This window comes from Brachyhypopomus gauderio, chromosome 19, assembly GCF_052324685.1.
Source record: "Brachyhypopomus gauderio isolate BG-103 chromosome 19, BGAUD_0.2, whole genome shotgun sequence".
Classification (NCBI taxonomy): domain Eukaryota; kingdom Metazoa; phylum Chordata; class Actinopteri; order Gymnotiformes; family Hypopomidae; genus Brachyhypopomus; species Brachyhypopomus gauderio.
Window position 1 is genome coordinate 7306799 of NC_135229.1, and position 17562 is coordinate 7324360.

The 17562-nt window shown below is 42.1% G+C and overlaps 2 protein-coding genes across 2 annotated transcripts in view; both read left to right on the forward strand.

The window, feature by feature from the left end:
• Positions 1-55: 55 nt before the first annotated feature.
• amer3 (APC membrane recruitment protein 3) lies at positions 56-9706 on the forward strand. The gene is made up of 4 exons (XM_076981875.1): positions 56-182; positions 398-493; positions 921-3702; positions 7376-9706. The coding sequence occupies exon 3, from the start codon at positions 948-950 to the stop codon at positions 3684-3686; it is 2739 nt and encodes a 912-aa protein (XP_076837990.1). The 5' UTR covers positions 56-182; positions 398-493; positions 921-947; the 3' UTR covers positions 3687-3702; positions 7376-9706.
• Positions 9707-9845: 139 nt separating this feature from the next.
• Positions 9846-17562, forward strand: part of LOC143483270 (uncharacterized) — a 58638-nt gene continuing 50921 nt past the window's right edge. Inside the window, exons 1-2 of the mRNA XM_076982092.1 lie at positions 9846-10593; positions 13033-13065. Coding sequence (XP_076838207.1) covers positions 10432-10593; positions 13033-13065 — 195 coding nt within the window. The 5' untranslated portion in view covers positions 9846-10431. The remainder of the gene's footprint in view (positions 10594-13032; positions 13066-17562) is intronic.

The following is a 17562-nucleotide window of genomic DNA, read 5'->3' on the forward strand; positions in this document are numbered from 1 at the left end:
ATTGGTCACGTCCCCCTGAAACCTTTTACCACAAAGAGTAGCCTATAAGTTGTGGCCAGTTTGCACGGTGCACATGCTCGTGGTTGGATGCTGTAAGCAGCTCTCGTCACCTGACGCGTTTACACACGTTGCATCGTGTCTCGTCATACGTGGCTGGAATAGAAGAGTAACGGTAATCTCAGGTACGGAGCCTCCATCTGACCTGTCAATCTGGTCATTTGAGGAATCCAATCTTACTGACGTAGACTTCTACATTCTTGTTTTAACGTAACACGGTAGTAATGTCTCATCGAGGGTGCTCGTGTACCAAACGGAGCTGGAAACATGATACCTAAGGATGATTTCGCGTTTCATATTTATGCAGAATGTTAATGCGGCGATTCTTAATTCTATTAAGCACGGTACACCGAGATCTTGCGAGACGGAAAATAAGCAGCCGCGCTGGGTAGTACACACGCCTAGCGCAGCAGCGACGAGACCTAATCAACAGTCGGTAGGTTGCACATTTTAATGTTGACTAATAAATGATAAAGATCTTGCAGCAATATCGTATTATGATTCTATTGTACCTTTCATCTGGCTCTCGGGGACGCGTGATAAGACTGTCATGTTTTATTAATTCATTTGCGGAGCATCGGTTGCAGAATAATTGACTTGTAATGACATAAACATTCCACGCCAGAGCCTGATGTATTCTAAAAGGTCCTTACAATATAAAATTAATCAGATTTCTGAAATGCTTATCTTTTTCTATGAGTTACATTGCTAAGCATTATAACCCTCATTAAAGATGCAGAATAAGCATCGAGAATAAAAATTCATGGACTGATTATAAAATGTATGCATGTTTAAGGCTCATTTTCATTTAAATAAAGTGAGAGACCTGTTTTTGTTTTGACTTTATGTTGTTTTATTTGCAGTTATGCATGTGACCTGGCTGTGTAGAGATGTCAAAGAGCCAAAAACAGTCTTCAGGGGGCAGGAGTAGCCCTAGAACACACACAGGAAAAGGTGAAAGTGACACCAATGGAGGACACAGGTCTCATAGTGCCCCAGATCCCAGGACTGTCACCGTGAACAGTGCAGACAACGCCCAGTGCTCTCTACCAGTCTCCAAAACTCTGGACTTGCCTTCCCCAGAACTCAGTGTCAGTCTCTCAGAGAGTTGGTCTCAAGTCTATGGCTCTGTTAAAAAGAGCAGAACCCATGACTGTGTGTTGGAAATGGGGCTAGATGGAGGAATAAGCCCTGGGCATGGAGATTGCACTTGGACACGGACTAAGTATCAACGCCCCAGGCTTGTCAACAGTGCTAGCTTCTCTGGGTTTGGGGCAACTCATATGGTGCTACATGAGAATCAGAATATGTCTGGCAGCAGTCGTGAAATCATTGATTACCGCAATCTGACACCTCAAGTACCATTTGTGCCTTCCATTGCCAAATCAATTCCAAAAAAGAGAATCTTTCTTAGGAAACCCAGGAAGGCTATAAAAGATCTGTTTGTTCACAAGAAGGACGGTAGCGAGAGACCCGTGTCACCATGTACATTACTTAATGGAGGAAGTGAGCAAGGACTAACACCAAAACGCACCAAGAAATCCTCGAGGCGGCATTATCGGGCCAGGATCTCAAAAGAAACGAATGACATGCTTTCTGACTCCTCAAGTGAATGTTGCACTAACGTGTGTGAGGATGCTGTATCGCTGCAAAGCTTTGGATCTCAAGCTGGGTGTGGTGAAATATTTGCAGATGAGGACTTTTTCTTGTCCCTTGAGGGAACACTTAAACCTGAATTGGCTTCCAGTGAGACTCTGAAGCAAACTCCTACCATTACAACCTTTCAGGGGGGTGAAGAGAAGATGGTTTCACCTGCTCAAACTGAAGTGTTGGACCTGTTGGGTATGTGGGAGACTTTGAATAAGACTATTCTCATTGGACAGAACTCGAGTCCGGGAGGTAATATAACCTCAACACCAACTGTTGGTTCACCTTCTGCAAACAAGACAGTTACACTCCTAGAGGGACCTGATGTTTCACTCAAGAGTCCAGAGACAAACATTAAGGAAATTAACGTGGACATGGTGACACCCAAAAGTGATTACCAAGAAAGTACCAGTGATGAGGGTTACTATGACTACGTATCCCCAGAGGACCAAATCAAAGGCTCTCTCACACCAGTTCAATCCAAAAAAATCCCCAGAGACACATACAGTGGAGATGCTCTGTATGAATTATTTTATGACCCAAGTGAAGGAGAAATTACTCCCATCTTTGATGATGAAATGAATCTCTCCCCCAGCCTTTTTGGCCAATCCAGTGACCTTCCATTATCCATGTACAGTTTCCATGTTGGAGCAGAGGAGAATCTGGCCCCTCCTTTAGCTGTGGACCTAATTAGCCCTGAGGTACTGCAGAGCAACTGGGTAGGGAAGGAATGCTTACTGAAGCTGTGTGACACGGAAATCTCTCTCTCTATGGGTATAGTTAACTGGTTGAAACAGAGGAACCTGAAGGCTAATCCTGTTGGTTTGGGGTTGGCAAACACTAGCAGCATGGGTGGAGATATGTGTCAACAGGACAAAGCACAATCAACAGAGATTGAAAATGAGATTAAGAACATACCAAGTAGCGCAGTTCTAGATAGTGCATATAATAATGAGGACATGAGTGACTTTAAACTGAGAGACACATGTTTGCTGAATGGTCACCGCACCATCGATACTTCCAAACACCACGAGAGAGTAGTTTCAACTGTTAAAACACCGGAGAACCAGCCCGGGACTCCAACAAATCATGTGTGCTTCCGGCTATTTAATATCAACTCTCCTTTGACACCCAGCAGGGATTTGCCATCTCCTGTGACACATTCTCCTGGCTCTGGAACAAGTTCCTTGTTCGTCCTGGCCATAAATAAAGAATCCCTTTGTGACTCTTGCAAGTGCTCCCTGAGACATGGTGCCAAGGAGCTGCACCTGTGCCATTCTTGTATCTCTTTCATTGAGCGCATAAAGACTTCAGAGCTCTGGGCCCGTGCCAACTTGAACCAGTCGAAGACGGCAGGAACTCCTTTTTTACGAGGGGGACTGCTCCCTTCGCCCAGTGGCAGCTATGGAATAGCGAGTGACATCAGCATTCTGTCTGTAGTGGAGCAGTGTGCTACTCAGGTGTCTTCACTGACGATTAACGCGTATCAGCACCTGTCTGATAATGACACGAGAACCACCGCCGAACAAGGTAAAGACACACAACTGAAGACACGCCGGGCCCAAAAGAACCTGACGTCCAAGCACAAGAAGAAAGGAAAGACAACAGCGACAGGTGGCCGATTTTTTGGCGACGATACCAACGTAAAGAATAGTTTTAAGAATACTGTACATGGTTCGTCCCTGTTGGAGGAACAAGAACTGGGTCAAGTTACAGCCAAAACCTTCGAGAGTCAATGCTACCCGAAAATGAAACCACTTAATGGTGGCATATCTCAAGCACCCAGGCCTACTTCCCTTCCTCTCTTAAACGCTACCTGCGAATTCTCTAGAAAAGTGCCACACCGTGTTATGAAAGTTAAAGAGAAACCCCAAGAAAGACTGCATCGACCCAAGAAGCCCGTGGTGATCCACGATGAGCCACCGGACAACGTCCTCCCCAAGGAGAAGAAGGTGGAAAGAAAACGCAGGATGAAGAAATGAGGCCTGCACCAAGCAGGTCCTGTATTCGTTTACAGATCTTTGTTTTACCTCAGAGACTGAGATTACTGACGCAGTGAGAAAAAGACATATCACGATCACTCACTTCATTCATTTATTTACAGCTTGTTAGGAAATGATACTTTCAGTCCATTGGGTTCCATTATCTTAGCTGAAGCCGACTGCTTGTCTTTCAGTGCTTTCATTCCCCCTGCTGACAGATAAATACCTTCAACCTTCAAACACAGGAACTGATGCAGTGTAATCTTCACCCGGGACATTCATACTGAGGGTGGGGGCAGGTGGAGTGGGGTATCTGACACTTCCTCGGGCCTCCTGGGAAAGACAAGTCCTTGTCATTTGTCCTTCTGCCAGGCTCAAACAAGTGCTTTGAAATGCTTGCAGCAATCCCTCTTCAGTTCACAGTCTGCCCTCAGCTGTATTTAAAGTTCTGCACATTACCTTGAATTCAAAGTGCTTCCACATACACACATCACCTGCAGTGTTCTCTGCATTACACAGTGCCAGTATGAAACACCTAAATGTTCTTGTTTCCTCTTAAATATTAGTGCACTCCCTGACTTTTAAAAAGGTGCAACCATGGGAATGCAGCTGTGTGGACTGTCGCTCAGTGTAGATCAGCAGAAGAAAGGCTCTGTGTCTAGAAAGCTGAAACGAGGGCGGCCATTTTGTGCTGGTCTCGAGGGAAACATCGGCGTCTTAGCATTTTACTGGGCTTTGGCAGAGGTGTTGTAAGACTGTTAATATATGCTTGTTTGGAACCTCTGTTAGTCAGTCTTGATGAGCTGGATCTGTAATTAGGACGTTAGGAGGAGGAAGTTAGGCTCAGTGTGAGGCTATTATTAGGTCTTCTATCATTGTAGAACTGAGTTAAAAGGGAACAGGGGTGCATATTCAGTGTTTACAGTTTACAGATACCTGTATAACATTATATCAGGGTATATATCGTAATGAACAGGTGAGATTCCAGCAATTATGCAGATGTAAGTGTATATTAGTCAGGAACCTCTGTGACTGTGCTGCTTTGGAGTCATGACATGACAGAATGGACACTGATTATGGAAAATCGATGACACAAAATTAACGGTTTGAATATCAAAGTTCGTTGGGTTATTTGTCAGCCTTAAGATCTCAAGGTCGGATTTCCTCCTCATAGCTGTACCTTGCCATGTATGTAAGCTGGGTTTCTGGAAACCATAGCAACAGTGCATTGCAGAGAAAGCTGTTGGCATGACTACTGCCTGATGAAAAAAAATAACCACAGAGCTCCCAAGGGATACTGGTATCTTAATTCCCACTAGTTAGTAGTAAGCTCCTTAGTTGGTCTCTTTCCTGATCTATGGCAACCAAAAAGGATTCTATTCAGAAATGTTACAGGATTATTACCTAAACTATTTTCTAACCTCTTGTGATTTTAATGAAATTTTGTGTAATTATAGCTAAATTGTTTTAGTGACCACTTTCTGAGCAATCTTTACACTAATTTATATTTAGAACAGTGAAAACAGAGACTGAATGGAGGATTAGTAGAAAACATATCATTAATTCAGTAGGGCTCTCTGGTACTGTTATTTCCAAAAAGTACTTGACTCATATCCCAAGTTATCAAAGCTTTAGTTTATGTAGATTTGGATGGAAGGGTCTGAATTTTGTATTCAGTCCTGTTCTTTTCTGGTCATTACTGATGATGTTGGGAATCCAAGAGTCTGTCACCACCGCAGTCCTGCCAGCTGCCAGATTGCTGCCTTAGCTTTCAAAGCTTACAGTCTTGGTATAATATAACTGTTAAGTCTCAGTGCCATTGAATGACTGCTCACATCACAGTCTGATGTAGGCCCTTTCTGCTTCTTTCCACTGGGTTTCTGAGGGCTGGCGATGGATTAAACAACAGCTAGTATTATAGTTGCATGAATACGTTTCAGTATTCCTGGCTGTGAACTTTGTGGGAGTTGGTAATGTGTTACTTCACTGAATAAATGAACAGAAGGACTAAAGGGGAGGTGCTCAACTATACAATACAAGAAGTATTGATGTGTTTAATAACCTTTGTTTGTAAATCTTCTACCAGTTTCACTAGAAATATATGACCTACATATTATAATGCACAAATATAATGCATAATACTATTCTGAGTCAGGAACTTGTTATATAATTGAAGGCAGTGACCATGACAATGACAGCATTGTTTTAGTGTTCTAGTGGATTATATTAATTTCTCATAGATTCACTAAGAGATCTCTTCTGATTTCAAAGGACCATTTAACTCGAAAGCTTATGGGTTTTTTGGCTGCATAACGAAATGTCTTTGGGTTTTTGACATTATATCAAACAACAAAGACCGTGTATGGTTTCAGAACTCCTGTGTGCCAGGAACTGAACAAAACAAAGTTCTAGGGTTCCCCTAGAAAAGGAAATAAAGCCCAGTGTGGTCTCTCTTGAATGTGCGGTGGACAGTTGCACGAGGTGATGTCATAGGCACAGAGGGGACACTAGCAGTGATTGGACTGTTTACTATGCTGTAGTGTTTCCCACTCTCGTCTCAATGGACTCTCCCTCGCTACAGATGTTTGACTCCACATCTGGAAAGTGTGAGAGGGCATATCCTCACAGGGAGGGGGGAAGCATATATATATATGTATATTTTTTCTTTTCTAGTATTCATATATATATATATATATATATATATATATATATATATATATATATATATATATATATATATATATATATAAATACTAGAAAAATAAAATTATACTAGAAATAAATACCTGACATGCAGATTTCGAGGTTTTAAATTTCCTCCAGAAAATGCACTTGTAGGAACACCTAATGGCCACAGCATGGCAGTACATACATTTCACATGTTCACGACCACTAGGGAGTACAAGGACAGGCTTGTTTATTTTGTTTATTTAGATCACCACAGATCTACCGTAGATCTACTGGATATTGTACATGGGTTTTTGTACTGTGTTTATGAATAATCCAACCACTCATTTCCTGTCCCTGAGAGGACACCTGTGAACCAGCCAGACGCCCAGGCAGTCAGGAGGCCTCTGAATGGGTATAATCGCTCGCTGTGTGTGCTGTGAGCAAAGCACGTGCCGTTAAAAGCAGATGCGCTGGGAGACTGTGAGATGTTGGACCACACTGTTTCCCTGCCTGAGAAGGGTGAATAAACCCTCTGCTGTTTGGTTTGGTGTGTGAATCTATCAAGGACCTGTCCCTGTGGCTTTGGACACAATAGAGGGCTGTGAGACGCTGATGGGCTTGGACAGACTTAGAATGCAGGACTCAGGGACAGAAGGGACATGAGCTACACAGTGGAACTGTGCAACGTGCTCTCACTTATGTGGCCATGGTAGTGAAGACAACAACACAAAAAGAGCAGCATGAATGGAGTGTGTGTGTGTGGGTGGGTCTTTACACCTTGGTTCATTTGTGTTGAGAGTAGTAATATTACAAATGTCAAATTGTTTACCTCACATTATCATTACCATTCATCTTTACAGTCAGCAAAAAAAAACTTTGAATGCATGTTGAACAGTTGCAAAATCTCCGCAAAGTGTAAATGTTGACATTTACAGTGTCTATCAAGTGCTTCTGTCCTGAGCGACTTACAGTAGTGCTTTGTTGCCTCCATGCTGTAATCTCCCCCTCTTTCTTTACAGACTCTCATTCTGTGGACTCAGAGCGACGCAGAGCCAACCCTGAGCACTGTCCAATGCAATAGCGACTCCGTAAGGCAGCTCACAATCGCACCAGCCGACACGACCCGTCTGCTTCTCAGTGTTGGCACCTGCTTTTTAGGGACTCGCCAACTAGAATAATCAGTAGCTGTTCATTTATAGCCATTCATGGTTGGAGGATTGACAATGATGTTGGAATGCCCCTTTCACACTACTTCCTGTTCTCTTGACATGGTGATGTCAGTAGTAGCACGAACCCATGGATATCTTTCTCGTTTTGTTGTCATGGTTATTGAGTTTGATATTGTTTCTTATCAGTGCAACACAAAAGCAACTGTCTGCATCACATACGGTGGTAGTAGTACTATGCCTGTTTTATATTATTGCAAAATCATTATTCAAAATTATTGCAAAATAATAATTTTCATGCAAAATATTACAAAATTAACTCACTGGCATGAATGGTTAAATCTTGTTTGATGTTTTTGTGTCTAATCAGCATTTTTTTCCTTTTTAAACACACATAAAGTATTCAAAAATATACTGAAACATTTTAGTGTTTTTAGGCAGGCACAAACTCCTTCTGTAAAACCATTCAGGGCATCCTCCATATGTGACACATGAAACGTAAAGCATGATCAAATATAAAACACATAAAAAACACATATAAATTCAGAGGATGAAAGCAAAGTGCTATGTGGTGCTAATTCGAATGAGCCTTTGATCGTCTTTGAAGATCTTTAAAGGTTCTTCTTTCTTTTTTCCTTTAACATATTAAAAAAAAAGATTTTCAGACTGTAAGCCCCAGAACTTTAGACTGCTGCTGTCTTAGGTCGACCATGACTAGTGGACCAGACTTTTATTCAGCCTTGCATTAACATTTGGAACATATAGACCTCAGAGGCTGCTGGATAAGAGGGTGGCCTTTACATTTCTGGAACATTCCATAATATGTCACCTACCCCTCATTTTCTTGATCATTGAATGATCAGCTAGGAGTTACATGATTATAGAATCTTGCATCTTAAGTTTACTAAACACACCGCTGTGTGTTTATGGGCCATCGGATCAAGTGTGGTGTTGTAAAAGACAGATGTAGTGTCGACTGAGGCTTGCCTGTGTCTAGGCAGACAGAGAATGAATAAGGATCCCTGTTCCCTTGAGAAAGCTTCTGTGATTGAACTGGTGTGAGCTGAATTCGCTGGCCACTGTTCAAAAGTAGAGCCCATTTACACACATGGCGCCGCTGTTTCCCAAAGAAACAGGTGGCTGCATCTTTGCCGACGCTTAGAGCTGGTGCCAAAGTCTGCAGTCAGGAAGAAATGAGCTGTTTTGTACTGTAGAGACATTTAGATACGTCACACTGGCAAAATGGCACATTTTACATCGGTTACAGCAAAATATCTAAAATGTTTCATTTTAGTGTTTTCCAACATACATAAAAACATACGAACACAGATCTTTTGAACGTCGTTCTGAGAAGAAGCTCTTTGCTAATGATTTCACTTTTGGGAATGAACTTGCAGTATCATCTGTTGAATTCTTGGACCAAATCACACCAGATGGACACAGCAGTAACAGCATGGCAGTAAATAATAGATTTCCACATCCTAGTATCTAGTTATTGTGCCTGAGGTCAGTATGTCCTTAACATTTATATGGTGAATGCTGAAAGAGTTGAAGTTGATCAGTGAACATCTACTGTGTAGCATGTATAATCCACATGGCAATAACACGGGACCCCTGGGCGAATCTGGCACTATAAGGTATGTGGCCATGAGTGAGCTCTTAATGAAGCTGTGCTTGATTTAAGCTATACAGATACAGTTAGTGTGCCATTCGCCCATACCACACGATGCTGGTTTCTAGCCATGAAACTGTTACTTGGTTATCACTGTTTTTGTGAAACTCAATGATGTAATTTCTCAGGTCATCTGCACTGTTGAAATGCATCAGTCTGTCTGAATCTGCTGAGCAATGCATGCAAAAACTAATACTTAGAGAGCTAAAGATATATAATAAACGATTTACCGATAATTACATTAAGTACTAAATATGCTGATATGTTGATATGTTGCATGAAGCCTTCTGTAGGTGATGTACAGTGTTATATCATTAAAAATGTTTTAGTAGAAGACCTTTTACTGGAATACAGTTTAACGCATTGTGGTGAAGGATCAGAGTGCAGGATTTTAGTTTTTACTGTTTTGATGCCTGTACAATCTGTTTGAAGAGACATGCCAGCTGTTATTACTTCACTCTGTAAACATGCCTGATTGCTGACCTTTCGTAGTGGCTTATTCAAATAAAGGAGTTACTAAATAATTGCTGAGTGCGCATCTATTTATACCCAGACTTGCTGCAAACCCCAGTGTGTTGTGCTGTGTTGGTTTACATCGTCAGGTAACAATGATCTCATTTGAAGCCTGACGCATTGGATGAGGTTAACAAGTGGAACCGACAGCACCGTGCATTCAGAAACTGGCAGCAACGGTGGGCAGACGGACACCCTCGCCGTTTGCTGAGGGGCGAAATCAGTTTTTGCATTTCCCTTCGGTACTGTCAGCATCACATTGAGGACGAAACGCACTGCCTTTCCCGTCAGTCCGGGTTTAAGGAGACCGTGTGCGTAAGCCTGGGTGTCTGTACTGGTAGGTTGTCTGTTCTGGTAGGTTGTCTGTACTCTCTGAAGAAGTTCAATGAGCTGTTAGTCTCCACAGTCGTTAACTCAACCGCAGAGACTCGTCTCGCCTCTGGCAGGAGGAGCTGCGTGCAACCCCACTAGTGCAATGTCAGACGAGGACTTCACCACATTTTAAGGAGATATTTAATGTTAAGTCGGTGTTTACTAGTTTACCTTCGTATTATAACGAGGAAAAGTTGCATTGCTGAATATCAGGCGATTTGACCCAAGAATGATTTGGGAACTAAATAAGACCAAAGTACCTAACCGAATGCGACAAATGTTCGTGGCACGACACGGAGAGAATATGAATGACTGGAAAGGACTTTCATAACGTATTAAAACTTTTGGAGAGATGGATAAGGACGACAGTGAGAACTCACCGGACACGGGGCGCTCAGAGAGCGGGCTGGACGAGGTGCAGATGCACCTGGCCTGTTTACCGGAGAGGTACATGAATGCCAAGTTTTCTTTGTCAGCATACATTTTTTGTTGGACAGTCCTGAAGCTTTGTCAGGTAAGATATGATTTATACACCGTAATGCGAAACTGGTTTATTCTCACAAAGAATAAAAATAAATTGTGCACTATTCTCGATGGATTAAGATTTTTTCTCTCCTTTTGCCTTCAAAAGGCTACTTTTCGCAACAAGTAATGGGCCGTTCAGTACATCGAAACCTCTACGATTAGTTCAAAACCAAAACTGCCTCTTTACCTCTGAGAAACTGAGTCTGAGAAACTGCGCGTACTGGGAAACACGAGGGAGTTAATTCATTCCTTGTTAAAAACTTTAAAGTTACACCAGGTAAAATTGCCCTTTACTAGCCTGTGTTAGATATATCTGCCAGAGACACTCTTACCCTCAAACCTCATTTTTCACTCATTATTGCCGTTGTTGGCAGCCACTCGTCAACGTCTGTTGCTTCTTAGCCTCTGGAAGTTCATCAAAAGCTGCCTGTCAGATAATACAGTATAAATGTGTAGGTGCATACAGTCACTGTCATGACACCAGAAACTTCACACACTGTTTCAAAATAGCTTACAACAACCTAATATAAGAATGTAAACATATCTTTATGAAATAAGTGCCTTATCATTAAACCCAAAATCATTTTTTATGGTTTTGCTAAATATTGCAATGAGCTGTCACAATATTTCTATAATTTTTTTGTCATGCTGTCACTTTTCAGGCTGGCCCTGGGTGTGTTTACATTTGTTACAATATGTTAAGCACTCTTGTTTTGGGCATCATGTTTCTGTCTGTAATGCCCATGCCAGTGGCACGTTACCCATAATTTCCTTTCGTGCCAGTGACAGGCAAACAGAACATGGCAGTCAAATAAATGTTGCTACCCCGTCTCCTATAGCCTAATGGCTGTCTGTCATGCTCACGATGACCCTTTCAACTAGCCGTGAACATGGAGAGTCTTATCCCACCCGTCCGAATTTCACAGCCTGCCAGAGAGTGTTCAGTTGTGTGTGCATTCTGCACCTTACACAAAGACGTGGGCTGTGTCACCCCAAAACATTGTAGTGTTTAGGTTAATCTGAAATGAGGGATAGAGAGTCTTGAGTTCTCAGTTGTTAGCGCTACTTATGACAGAAACTTTGGCACCTTGAAGAAAGAGATTTATTAACATCACTTCTAACTTCACTTTTGTTTACTTAATATAACTATCCCTTAGATCACATAAATAATTCATATTTATCTGGGTCATCAGAGCACTACACTGGCTACAAGTTTGAACAAGCAGGGAGAAGACTTGTTTTACATTGTTGTCTGTCTGGTTTGTGTGGTACATGTGTAATGTCCCCATAACTTTCATACAGTCCCTCTGCAGCACACAGCCAGCTGCTGTGAGAGGGAAGGTCTAACTGTAAGTTACATTACACAGCCTTCAATGGCTTTTTAATTGTTCCAGTCATTTTAGGGGTGCTGTCTGAAGCAGAGTCCCAGTGGGAGGTTGGTTTATATGGTAGAGTGGCATCTGGAGGCTTAGCTAATACACATAAACCTTTTATGGACAAAACAGGGGGTGCTATCCGACAAAACCTCAGCTCAGCTGCTAGCTGCTTGTCAGCCTGTTGTTTTGTACATCGTGTTGTTTCTGTTAGCGCTCGCTAATCAAGTTTTTCATTGTTCTTCACACACAGGGGGTTCAATAATTCAACATTACTCTTTCAGTGCTCTGATAGTTGTCGTTCTAGTTTCTTCCAACTGCATCTGTGGTGGTGAGCTGCATAAAGGAGGAAGACTATGGACACCCACTCTGTCCCACATTCTTTCACCACACAAGCAAATGTAGCTTTGCTAACTACACCTAAGCTATCTGTTATAAAATTCAGAAACATTTATAAACCATTTTAGTGGTGTTCAAGTAATGGAAGACGTAGAACAGAAATGCATGTTAAAATAACCTAACAAGGAGACCAGTGAGCACTAACCCCTTTCATACAAAGGTTCCTCAGTGTACCCCATCCCCTTGGCAATAGAGACATTTGAGAGAGTGATTCACAGTAATACTGATTTTTGTAGAGAACAGTTTAGATTTCTTTCTGGACAGACAGGAGATATCCAGCAGCTGTAAATGCTTAACCATTATTACCTCAGTTTTTGTCATTGCATCACATCCTGTAATATTTCCCATATAAGAGTGATATGGGGGGGGGGGGGGGGGGGTGTATTAAGCAAAGAAACATCTTGCTGTGCTCAAACACCTTTAAAAATATTCTTATTTTAGCCTAATCCAAGCAATTGTTTTAACTTGGATCCATTCTGAGCTCATATCTATCTTTTCCATACCAGCTTCCGTGTGCTGGGGTTTATGCAAGGCTATCCCAGAGTTCTCTTTGGGCTTTGAACACGATACTGGTACAAGAATAGGAAGATAACAATTGTTCAACAAGAGAGAAAAGGAACACACCTTAAACAGACCTGTTTTGTTTTATCTTTCAGAGGAGATTAAGACCATCTCCGGTTCAACCGCAGGTAAAGTTCACAACATCTTTCAGACATTTTTTTAAGAAAACATATTGCTTGGTTGTATATTGGCAGTAAGTCTCAGCTTGCAATAATGTTTTGCGAACCTTCACTGGAACTAATTCTATACACTAGGGCCATCCTGTCTACTCTAGACACAGCTGGTGTACTGGAGTTCAGTAAGACTACAGTCTTGAGTTTAGATGTCAGCTCAACATGGGAAACTCTACTGTCACTTCACCCACTTTAAACATCATCACGAACGTGACTACAAAGTGACCATTGCAAATTCAGGTGTCATCGCCACTGATATGCAATAAGCCAAATGCTCCATACAAAAATCTGTAATGATGTACAACATGCTCCTAACTTGTTTTCTACTGCCTTTGGCAAAAAGAGAAACCTGTGTCTCCACATGTCTGGGTTTGCAGATATGTGTTGCATAATGTCTGGGGAGGTTTTGCCCAGGTAGGTAAGGGTTTGCAGGCATCTCATGGGCTTTCCCTGCACTGCACATATTCACGCGTTGTACCTGTGAACAAAATATGAATACAAATGTGTCACAATGATCCCTGAACAGTTGCAAATAGAGCATTATACTTCTTATTACTGCAGTCCATTTCATTCTGGCTGTTTATGGGAAAATACTGAAACTATCATCAGATCCCAGGTAGTTCAAGAAAATTTGTCATCATCAACATCCCATAGATATGCTTTAAAATTCCTTTCTGTTGGGCATCTCTTCTTAACTAGCATTTGATTAACCCTCTTGCACAACTGTTATATAACAGTCTGTGAACAAGTATTGGAAAAATTTCAGAAGTAGGCATTTATCCATGTGTTTATGTACAGTTCAGCTTCAGGTGAAGAACACTTAACTTATTTTGGGTAAGCACTTCAGTACAGGTAGTCTTTGTTATTTGGTCATCTACAAGATATGGTCAGGTACTAATCAGAGCCATTTCAGCTATACAGTCAAACCATGAAACCTGTTGTGGGCAGCATAATATCAAGTTGTGCAGGAAAGACATGGAGCACACTTTCATCTGAGATCTGTTTTGGTGGAGATGAAAAGATTGCTGCTTTAGTTATTGCTCCGACCGGGGAACCCGAGCCTGCAAATTTTGTCCATTCGAATGTCTTGAGAACAGTGAAATGCTTCCATATTCATAGCCACTGAAAAAGAAGGCCTTGTTCATGTGGTAAACCCAAAGATGTTCCATCAGCCTGCGTTCACAGGGATAACTATGCACTTTGAATCTGAAGGGGATTTTGGGCACACCTGTGGTGCGTGGCTCCATTGCTTATGTCTGATCTCGTCATGTTCCAGCATGTCCCTTCCAGCCTGTCACCTGAACCTCTCCCGGGCATTTTGTCCTCAAGTATTCACTGCGTCTTCTGACAGGTACAGGGTGACATTCATGACGCCCGATGCATTTGCCGTGATAAAATTCCTGATGACTGTTGCAGAATTGATGCATTCATAGAGCCCTCTAGATTATAATTTCATATTTGATGGTTTCCACTGATAACAGATTGAGATTATCTCAGTAACCTGCATAGTTTTGCAAAACATTTTATTACTTTGCTTCAGTTGATGGAATCGTGAAATATTTTGCTGATACTAAGCTGATTTTATTTTGAGGTCCAGCACGTTGGATCATGCTGACTTCCACTTGATTTGACGTTTGAGCAGTTTTTATTAACACATGCCAGAATTTCACAGTAGGTTTAGTTTTACAAGCATGTTTATGAATTGGTTTAGGATATTGAAATACATTTTAAAACTTTGTATTTAAAATGTATTTCAGCATCATCTACAATGATAAATTCTTGCCACTGTATTATGCAAGCAAATAAACTAAAAGATTCTTGTTTCTTGGCGTTTACAGTTGCGCAGATATACAGAGGTGGGGACTCGAGTCACATGACTTGGACTCGAGTCAGACTCGAGTCATTAATATTAAGACTTTTGACTTGACTTGAAAAAATATTCAGAGACTTAGACTTGACTTGGACTTTTACACCAATAACTTGGGACTTGAATTGGACTTGAACCTGTTTACTTGCAAAGACTTGATTTTTTTTACCCCAAATCTAAATTTTAAAACGCATATTAATATTTATAAAGTGCGCCCCATTAATTTCATTTCCGTCCTTCTGACGCAGACCAGTCCTCTGCTTTTCCACACTCTGTACGTGTGTGTGTGCATGAGCTGCAGCACAACCAATCAAATGGGGGGTTGGCGAACGTAAATTTTTACCGGGCGGGGTGTAAAATGGACACAAATTAAGTATTATATCGCGATCGATCGATCGCCAGTGGTTGGTGCCAGAGCGAACTAGTAACTCATTGAATCATAGATGTGGAGCAGAGGTAAATAAACTAGAATTTTTCTGGCGTGAGAAATCGGATGTGTGGCGTGAGAGCGTGTGAAGACGGTCAAATGCGTGTGTCTCACGCTCAATGCGTGAGAGTTGGCAACCCTGGGTTCTGTATCTGAACTCGGGGAAGAGAGCCTCTCTCTGTCACCATCATAATATCCAGTTCTATCTCAGCAGTCAATACAAAAAAAATATACCTGCAACATTGGTAAAAAAAAAAAAAAGACTCGAAAGGACTTGAAATTCCAAGTTTCAGACTTGGGACTTGACTTGACTATTGCCTGTCTTGACTCGAGACTTGACTTGACTTGAGTGTCTTTGCTTGAGACTTGACTCGGGACTTGAGGTATAAAGACTTGGACTTACTTGAGACTTGCAAAACACTGACTTGGTCCCACCTCTGCAGATATATGATTGAAAAAAATTGTCAGGGTCTAAATATTTCCTTAAGCAACTCACTCATTGAATGCAGTATGCTTAGGTAAGATACACTTTATTATTCAAGAAAACAGCTAAAGGAAAGTTTACTCTGGTGACCATGTATCTAAATGTTTGTGCAAATGACAAGAGCTACATGGCACGTTTTCTAAAGTGGCCGGCAGTCGATTTCCCCTTTGACTGGTTCTGTTTGTGATGTGTGTGCATAGAATACCTTGACATTTTGTGAGTTGGTGGTCCATTGTATCAAAGGGGTCCTGGACTGGGTGTCCTCTTACGTTTGGTCACATGCCCTTTGGAATTGTTGTCTTTGATGGGCTTTGGCAGTGGCATGAAAGCTGTGACAGCTACCCTCATAAGTGCTATGCTTAGACACCAGAAGCATGAAAGTAATGCTGGACCTTTATACAGATATACACCCCCACTGGTACAGAATACCATAGCAAACAATGAATAGCTATCGCTGAACCACACTGAGATATGTGGTATTTCTGTCATTTTTGCACAGTGACCCACGTAACGGCATGTCTGCTGGCTCGTGAGGATCTCATAACCGTCTAAACCGTCACTCAAACTCAAATCTCTCTCCTGCTCCGATTTATTTTTGTCAGGAGTGAGCCAGCACACAGCGTCCAAGCATGAAGTCGGCGCTCATGACTTCATGCGAGTAGATTCTGGGCACTGGCCTCCACAGACCACAGCCTGGGGCAGGCGCATCGTGGCTTCACAACAAGGAGTCTCCATCATTGCTCCCGCTTGGCGTCTGAAGGAGCCCAATGGGGTGGAAACCCTCCCATCACAATCACCACTGAATCCTGGGAACCGTGAGCCCACGGCGGCTCTCGAGACGCTATCCTGCCAGGGCCTCCATAAGTGATGCCATGTTTTTGTCAGAGGGCTCTAAGCTCCAGCGTCACACAGTGTGCCGCTCAATAATCAGGTTGAGCTTCGGAGAAAGAAGCTTATTATCATAACGTGCTGACCTCTTTCAAGCCGTGATGGACAGCGTCCTTCTGTTTCGTCTTGCCTTTCAGTTAGGCAGCGCCGCGTAACTTTTTGATCACCGGAGAAATAAAAGTCACATGTCCCCCACACACAATGGCCTTTCATTTGATGGTCGCATTCAGTATGGTAATAACGCCAGCATTTAACGCAAATTCACAGTAGGTGAGAAGGGGGAAGAAAGAGAGAGAGAGAGTAAGAGAGAAGGAGAAAAAGAAAGAGAAAGAACAAGTTGGTTACTGGGGTTGATCTCTGCACAGCACACAAAGAGGAGTGTAAATGCTTTTCCTTTTCTTCTTCCTTCCCAGCAGAACGGGGCTTCTCACGCACACACTCCTTTTCTTGCAAACACCAAGGTGCTTGGGGCAAAACAGGATGGGATACCTGCCAGATCATTGTCTGCGAAAATCCCCATTGGCTATCCCTGCCTTCAAGAGCTTAGACACACTACAGGTGGAGCACATACTTGTCATCTAAAATCTCAACTTGATTTTGATGGAGAACCACAAATTAGTTACTCTATTAAATACAAATAATAGATATATTTTAAACAGGAAATGAGGCTTCCACTTGTACTGGCTGGTGAAAATTGGAGTTTAGCTGGTGCTCTTAGCCAATCCAGGGTTCCATTGCTCTTCCAGTGCTCACCTGGCCCTATTTATATATCTCTCGTGGCCACAT

Excerpts from the sequence above, each read along its gene's own strand:
- amer3 (XM_076981875.1), top strand. The coding sequence starts at position 948 with ATGTCAAAGAGCCAAAAACAGTCTTCAGGGGGCAGGAGTAGCCCTAGA.